Source organism: Theropithecus gelada, chromosome 14 (assembly GCF_003255815.1).
Source record: "Theropithecus gelada isolate Dixy chromosome 14, Tgel_1.0, whole genome shotgun sequence".
In the NCBI taxonomy this organism is placed as follows: Eukaryota; Metazoa; Chordata; class Mammalia; order Primates; family Cercopithecidae; genus Theropithecus; species Theropithecus gelada.
The window spans coordinates 48,094,957-48,103,199 of NC_037682.1; the positions used below are offsets into that span (position 1 = coordinate 48,094,957).

Consider the following 8,243-nt stretch of genomic DNA (forward strand, 5'->3'; position numbering starts at 1 on the left):
CCCAAGCTCATTTGCATCTGATGCCAGAGGGACAGTGGGCAGGAAGGCTGACCGGCTAGCCCCAGGCCCCAGACAGGTGGAGGGTGGGGAGCCACATGACTGACTCTCCCCATGCCTCCAGGGAGTGCTGCTCTGAGCAGGCAGCTGATGGCAGCAAAAGGAATCTGGGGCCCTGGCCCCTCTCCAGCCTTAAGAAGAGCCATCCTGGTGGCTGAGGACAGAACTAAGTGACCACAGAGTATGTGCCACTGGCTTGCTCCCCACAGGTTTCCAACTACCTCAACTGGATGGTGAGGAACCTGGCAGACATGGAGCTCCAGCTGGGCGCCGTGAAGCGCATCCACGGGCTCCTGAAAACTGAGGCAGAGAGCTACGAGGGGCTCCTGGGTGAGGGGCTCAGGGAGAGGGGTGGGGAAGAGCCCAGGGAGGAGTGTATCTGGGTTGGGGACCACAAGAGAGCCTGGGGATGGGGTGGCACTTTCGGATACTAGCTGTGGCCCACGCCTGGTGGCTGAGCCCAGCCTGGCCCCCAGCACCATCGCTGATCCCAAAGAACTGGCCAGACCAAGGGAGGATCCAGATCCAGAACCTGAGCGTGCGCTATGACAGCTCCCTGAAGCCAGTGCTGAAGCATGTCAACGCCCTCATCTCCCCAGGACAGAAGGTCAGAGCGCAGGCCCAACCCAATGCTGCAGGACAGGCGTGAAGAGGGGATGGGGCATGCATGGAGCTGGACGGCTTCGCAGTCACCTCATGGTCTTCCAGGGCCAAGGCCTCTCACTATTCAGACATAGCAGTCTCCTGCCCTGGGCCTATGGGGGCCCATCTTTCCTCTCCCTCTATTCCCTTCCCCCAGTGTTGCCCTCAGACCTTGTCTCCTCACTCATCCACCACGGAGATGACACTCTGGACTCCCCCGGCTTGCACGGTCTTTGTCAGGGCCTCCCTCTCTGCGACTGGTCAGGGGCTTTCCCTAGGGCACTGCCCCTGACCTTCAGGGCAGAGACCTGGGGACAGACAGTGAAGCCGCCCTTGTACTGGGGGAGAGCCCCTGCCTATGGCCCTGGCCCAGCTCTCCTCTCGTTTCCCCCTCTGTCTCTGTCTCACTTTGCTGTGACCGTCCATGTCATTCTCTGACCTTGGGATGTACCTCTGTCCCTGCCTCTCTCATCCTTCTGTGTCACTATCTCTGTCTCCGTTTTGTAATTTCTGTTGGTACCCAAGGGCCAGGAAGCAATGGGATCAGAGGTGGCTCCAGTGTAAGGCGGTGCACACAGACGCATCCCTGCATACCACTCTCAGCTGCCCCTGTGTCCTCCTGCCACACTCACACCCATAGAGACACACCAGTGCCCCCAGCTCTCCTGCAGCCAAGTACCCGGCACACCCAGACCCACACCAAGGCCCAGGCAAATGGACATCCATGCCCGTACTTGCGTGCCGGTCCCGTGTGAGCCCTCTCTGGACCCACTGCAGGAAACAAGCCCAAACCTGTGGTGTCCAAAGAAAAGCTGGTCAGAAAACCAGGACAAAAAGGAACCCTGTGACCTCCCACACCCGCACACACACCCAGAGCTAGCACTAGAGGCTACTCCCAGCAGCCCCAGACCCCCAGCAGCAGTGCCTGCTTCTCTTTCCAGATTGGGATCTGCGGCCGCACAGGCAGTGGGAAGTCCTCCTTCTCTCTTGCCTTCTTCCGCATGGTGGACACGTTCGAAGGTGAGTTGTAAGGCGGGCACCCCATGTGTACCCACAGCCACCAGATGAGGCCTCAGCCCTGGCACATGGTCAGACATGACAGGAGGCCCAGCAGTCACCGCCTTCCCCTGCACCCTCATTGGGACCCACACAGGGCGCATCATCATTGATGGCATTGACATCGCCAAACTGCCACTGCACACCCTGCGCTCACGCCTCTCCATCATCCTGCAGGACCCGGTTCTCTTCAGCGGCACCATCCGGTGAGCCCCACCACCCTTCAGGCCCACCCAGCCCAAGCCAGCTTAGTTCCATCAGATCTGGAACACAAAGAGGAGGGGGCTAGGGGAGACCAGGATCCCAGAGGCGTTTCCTGCTCATGCCCTTCTCCATCCCATCAGGCCCAGGCAGGCTCTGGAAGGCGATCCCCCACCCATGGATCTAAGATGCTGTCCCCCACCTACTGCCACCACCTCAGTGTTTCTCCCAGCCAGACCTCCAACTCAGTCCACTCTCACTCACTGCCCTCTTTGCCTCCTGGGGATGCAGGCAGGACCCTGCTCCCTCCCTACTGGGGCTTTCTGTGCCACTTCCAGATTTAACCTGGACCCGGAGAGGAAGTGCTCAGACAGCACGCTGTGGGAGGCCCTGGAAATTGCCCAGCTGAAGCTGGTGGTGAAGGCCCTGCCAGGAGGCCTTGGTAACTACTCCTGGCTGTGCAGCCGGGTTGGTTGGGCACCTGAGGACCCTGTAAGGAAGGGAGACGGAAGCCCGTGTCTCAGGTTTGCCCCAAGTTTGGAGTCTGAAGCCCAGCAGGACCATTTAGACCTACTTCTCACTATTCAGCGGCCCAGAGACGTCAGGTGTCTTGCCCCAGGTCACACAACTGGTCAGTTCAGGGTCTGGCTCCTCCTTCAGGGTACAGTGGGTACAGTCAGGGATCCTTGTGAGACAGAGGTTGCAAGTTCCCCATGCCACGGCGGCATCTTCAGCCCTGCCCCGCCCCATCCACCTGCCTGCCCAGTTCTGCCTTAGGGGAGGAGAAGAGGGACTGGGCAATCATAGACACAGGTCACTCATCAAGTCCACTGGTGATTGGCAAAGCCTTGGTATATTTGCTGCAGCTCCTGGAGCATTGGGGGTGGCTAAGCCTTGGTTTCAGTGAATCACCCTACCAAGGCCCACACTACATACACACTCAGTGTAGCACTCAATGCCCACGCCCCCTCCCAGAACTGTCCAGGGCCACAGCAGCACACATCTCCAGGGGTGCCCTTCTCGTTGCAGTCCCTGCAGACGGCCTCCACATTGTTGTGTCAGGTACACCAGCCCTGCACACACCTGTGCTCTCAGACACACACCCACCTATTTGCCCTCATACACACATTTTCCAACAGCCCCCCCAAGCCATCCCATCTGCTCCACTCACAGCACAAGATTAACTCAGTCCTACTTCCTCTCCCCGGGCTGTTTTCAGATGCCATCATCACAGAAGGCGGGGAGAATTTCAGCCAGGGACAGAGGCAGCTGTTCTGCCTGGCTCGGGCCTTCGTGAGGAAGACCAGCATCTTCATCATGGATGAAGCCACAGCTTCCATTGACATGGCCACGGTTGGTCCTGGGCACCTCCATGGGACGGTGGCCTTAGAGAGGGTTTAGTGGGATGCTAGGCAGAAATTTGCACAAAGTAGCCCTGAGGCTCAAGTTGCTTTTAACATCAAATGCTATATGTCGCAGAAAGTGAAAAGAGCTGGGGGACCCTGACTCTGTCTAGCCTTAGGGAATGTTACACACACACGCACGCACACACAAAAACACTACGCAAACACAAACATAAGCTGCCCACAGACCCACACAGACTTCACACTGTCACCTATCACAACAGCACGCACAGCCACAACCACAACCTACATACACACACACAGCTGAGCCCCCAACAGGCTGAGTCCAGTCCCTGAGTGCTGGGAACCTGTTCAGTCCTGTGGGGTGGGGGTGGGACTAGGATCGGGATGAGATGGGAGCTGAACCACAAACCTGGGCTCCACATCCCCCAAGCCAGGCCAGACCCCATCCACTGGGCAGGTGAGCCAACAGCTGTTGCCCCCACTTGGCAGGAAAACATCCTCCAAAAGGTGGTGATGACAGCCTTCGCAGACCGCACCGTGGTCACCATCGCGGTAAGGGGCCCATTGATGGGGTGCAGAGGGACACCCAGGGACAGGACCGGCCTCTTGTGCCTGTCATCAGTGCACTGTTCCTGGGCTTGCCTGGTCCCAGGAATCAAGAAAGGACCCTGAAGCAGGCAGTTCAGGGCCAGGGGTCTGGAGGGCATGCAGGGTGCCTGGGTTGCAGGATTTGGGGCGGGGGGTTTTGCCCCTGTACGTCCCTCAGACCTCCCCTCTCTGTCTCCAGGTTCCAAGGTCTGCCCCTGTCCCAAGGCCTTGTACGTTAGGCTGGGGTTACTTCTCCATAAGAAGTGGGGGAGGGATTGTGGAGGCTCTCTGAGCCTTGAAGCCTGGAGGTGGGGTAGAGTTGGGACTTGGAGAGGAGAAAAGGGTGGTATTAATGGATGGAGGGCTTGTAGTCACATCCACCCCAGGAAAGTGCAGTCCCCACAGAGACAGGACATTCTGGCCATATTCCTCATCCTCCTCCTCCAAGCTGCAGGAGGGCCACCCTCTGCTGTGGCTCCCACCGTGGGAGGTGTTCCCACCATCCTGACCCGTCCCCTCCTGCCCTGCCCAGCATCGAGTGCACACCATCCTGAGTGCAGACCTGGTGATCGTCCTGAAGCGGGGCGCCATCCTTGAGTTTGATAAGCCAGAGAAGCTGCTCAGCCGGAAGGACAGCGTCTTCGCCTCCTTCGTCCGTGCAGACAAGTGACCTGCCAGAGCCCAAGTGCCATCCCATACTCCGACCCTACCCGTACCCTTGCCTGGGTTTTCTAACTGTAAATCACTTGTAAATAAAGAGATTTGATTATTTCCTACTAGAGGCCGTGAGTCTGGTGGGCAGGGGCTGGCGGTGGATGGTGGGTTCAGTAGAACCAGCCTGGCTTTGGCATCAGGCAGACCTTCAGAAGCTGTGTGAGCGTGGGCAAAAGTCTGCTTCCTTACCTGTGAAATGAGGTCTCTATTAGCCAGGCTGCCACAGCAACATATCACAGACTGGGTGGCTTTAACAACAGACATTTTTTTCTCACAGTTCTGAGGGCTGAAGCCTGGGATCAAGGTGTTGGCAGGTTTGGTTTCTCCTGAGGCCTCTCTCCTTGGCTTGCAGAGGGCCACCTTCTGGCTGTGTGCTCACATGGCCTTTGCTCTGTACACATGCATCCCTGCTCTCTCTCTCTGTCTTAAAAGGACACCAGTCATATTGGATTAGGGCCCTACCCCTAAGACCTCATTAAACCTTAATTATCTCCTCATAGGCCCTATTTCCAAATAGTTACATTGTAGGATTAGGCTTCACCCTGTGAATTTGGTGGGACACAATTATGTCCATAGCAAGGGTGATAGCATTTCTGCAATGAGTTTATCAGATAAGTTAACAGATCTCCATACAGCTTGGTCTCCTTTCTTCTCACTTTCATTCTTGAATTAAAATCTGGATTAACACTATTTCAATTGAAAATGACAGGAACCCAATTCAAAGTCACCTAAGCAGAAACTGAAGTTATTGCAGTGTGTGACTGACAAGGCTAAGAGGTATACTACTCCAAGCATGGCTGGATCCAGGTGTTTGACATCCACCCAGGATGCGTCTTCCTTTCTGGGTTCCATTTTCCTTTCCCTCCCTTATGACAGATGGCTACTAGCAGCTCTAGCTTACATCCTGCCCCAAGGCAACCCAAGAGGCAAAACAGATACTCCTTCCCAATAGTTCCAGCAAAAGTCTGGGAGCAAATCTCAATGGATCAACTTGGGTCACATTCCCATCCCTACCCCACTGTGATCAGAGGGGTGGCATACACTGGCTGGCTAGGCCTGGATCATGTCTCCATCTCCATCCCCCAAGCAGGGGCATTCAGAAGTAGAAGGGTGGTCCTTCTGAGGGAAAGCACAGCGCATGAGCCACAGGCCAGCCAGGTGGTGTCTGGGAGACACCAGTGTCTCCCAGACACCAGGGAGACTGAAACAGCAGCTGTCCTGACTTCCTCTGCATCACGAAACAAGGCTGCACATCTGCCCTCGGCCAAGAAATGGCAGGTGCTCATTTGCATCTCATTTTATGATCATTTGCATATCATCTGCAGTACTGGCTGCACCAAGCCCTGGGGTGCAGACCTAAGAGTCTCCAACCTGCATCCCCTTGGCTGCAAGAGGATCAGAGAGGCACAATATAAGAAAAGCCCACCAGTTATTGGAGGTAGGTCCAGTGCAGACCCCTGTGGATGTTCCAGGAGCCAGAGAAGCTCAGAAAGGAAGAGCTCTGTAAAGCCTGGCAGGCTGCATGGAAAAGACAAAATTTGAGTTAAACATTGTGGGGGATAGGGATTGGATAGGGAGAAAGTCAGAGAAAGGGCTGGGGTGGCAGATGGGGACAGCAGGAGGTAAGGAGTGATGGTGGAAGTGTGTTAAGAGTGTTGGTTGATCAGGGAGGTGGGAGAAAGATGAGAGCAGTAGGGAGGGCATCATATCAGAGAGCCCTGAATGCCAGGGCAAGGAGTGTGGGGTATGCCCATGGACAAAAAGGGAGAAGGGTTTTGAGCAAGAAAGGGACTTGACAAGTTCAGTGTTTGGTGGAGATGACTATAAGCAAGTGCAGGATGGAGCAAAAGGAGAGGCTGAGCCCTTCAGATAGGGGACTCACCCTCCCAGTAGGGTGAGCAGCAGGGAGGTGAGGCCTCAAGGCCGCACTACAAGGCAGAACCCAACCTTTCTACCTCTGAGATTTCCCCAGGGGCCCAGCAGCTTCCCCCACTGTGAGATCTCCCAGGAGTGGAGCCGGGGAGCAGAAAGAGGGCTCCACATGCCTACCACTACTCCAAATCCATCCCACCCTGACGGATTGAAGGGAAGAAGCAGGGGCAGGGCTGGGCCCACAGTGAAATGTTGCAGGGATGCCCAAGGTCATCCTGGCCCAAAATCCCTCTATAACATCCCTCATGGCCCACCGGCTTGACTTGGGTACCCCACAGATGTAGCTTATCTCCGGTTATTGTTATTAGAACTGACTCTTGCATATGTGAAACCAAAGCCTGCCTCTGTTTCACTTAGTGTCTTGGTTCTACCCTTTGGGCCACGAAAAACTACTAGTTTATCCTCCTTCAAAGCCAGGTGTTTCTACAATAGTGCCCAAACCCCCGGGGGACTTTCCTTTTCTGATGGCTGGACAGTTGTAGTTGCCTCAGAGATTCCCCCAGGTAACCCTGTCTCCTTGAGCTTCCCACTCTGCTCATCTCATTTTACCCTCCCCTTCCTAGACACTGCATCTCTGTTAATACAGCCCATGATCACACTCATCCTTTGTAGTGGTGTTCGCTCCGCCTGCTAGTGGGTAGGGAGAGAAAGGAAAATCCAACATAAAATGCATATCCTGCCTCCATTGTGGCCCACACCCACGCTGCCCTCTCCAGCCCCTGTCTCAAGCCTCCACTCCAACAAAATGGCCGCAGATGATCAGGGGCTCTTCCATAAGGATCTGAGCCGCAGAGAGTGGTAAAGCCGTTACTCTCCCAACAACAGAGATCTAGCAGGCTTTCCTTCCATCTGAAAACCGGGGTCCATGCCACAGGGCAGCCTCAGGCTGATGCCTGAACAGAAACACCACCATGCCTGGACAAGAGCCTGGGTCCCCCAGTGCCCGAGGCAGCCCTAACACACAGCTCAGGCATACCACTCATGGCCTAACGTGGAAGAAGTCAGGTGACAGGTGTGAGAAAGTGTAAAGCAAGTGCCCTCGGCTCAAACCTTTAAAGGAGGGCCGGAATGGTTGAGAAGATGGAGCCGCCCAGGCTGCCCGACAGCAGTAGCAGGTGTTAAACTGTGCTCCTTTCCTGCCGAGACCCCTTTTTTTTTTTTTTTTTTTTTTTTTTATGGGAGGGAGTCTGAGCTTCCATCAGATTGTCAAAGGATTCAAGACTAAGATTAAGAGCATCCCCCAAAGAAAAGAAGCTGTGGGTTGAGAAGTCCTCGGACCGCCTAATTTTCCCCAGCCCTGGGATTTGTGGCGCCACCTCTCAGTGCCTCTTTTCCCGGGGAACCTGCAAACCTGGAGCGGCCGAGAGGCGGATAATTGACCCAAATACGGATGGGGATATTGGGGGAGGGGAGCCAGGGCGACAGGGCAGCGGCCCCAGACTGGGAAGGCGGGTCACAGATTCCTCCCAGCCCCCTACTTTCGTAGAGCGTGGGCAGGAGGAACCTCTGGGTCCCGCGGATCAGAAAAACTCCGAAGGCCAGATTGTGAGTCCGGGGAAGGGAGGCGGAGGGTGGGGGCGGGAGGGGCGGGGAGGGGTGGGACTTGCTCCGGCCCCGCCCCCTCGGCTCCGGAGCAGGTCGGGCTCCCCCTGGCGGTCCCCGGCCCCGCTTCTCTCCTCTTGCGCC

The 8,243-nt window shown here is 56.1% G+C and overlaps 1 protein-coding gene across 5 annotated transcripts in view; it reads left to right on the forward strand.

Moving 5' to 3' along the window:
• The window catches only part of ABCC8 (ATP binding cassette subfamily C member 8), an 84,608-nt gene extending 79,921 nt beyond the window's left edge, over window positions 1-4,687 (forward strand). For all 5 annotated transcript variants that reach the window (XM_025357064.1, XM_025357065.1, XM_025357066.1 and 2 more), the window contains exons 32-39: window positions 267-387; window positions 534-664; window positions 1,641-1,719; window positions 1,853-1,961; window positions 2,295-2,398; window positions 3,176-3,309; window positions 3,813-3,875; window positions 4,444-4,687. In XM_025357064.1, the coding sequence (XP_025212849.1) occupies window positions 267-387; window positions 534-664; window positions 1,641-1,719; window positions 1,853-1,961; window positions 2,295-2,398; window positions 3,176-3,309; window positions 3,813-3,875; window positions 4,444-4,581 (879 nt within the window). In that variant the 3' untranslated portion in view covers window positions 4,582-4,687. The remainder of the gene's footprint in view (window positions 1-266; window positions 388-533; window positions 665-1,640; window positions 1,720-1,852; window positions 1,962-2,294; window positions 2,399-3,175; window positions 3,310-3,812; window positions 3,876-4,443) is intronic.
• Window positions 4,688-8,243: the final 3,556 nt, after the last annotated feature.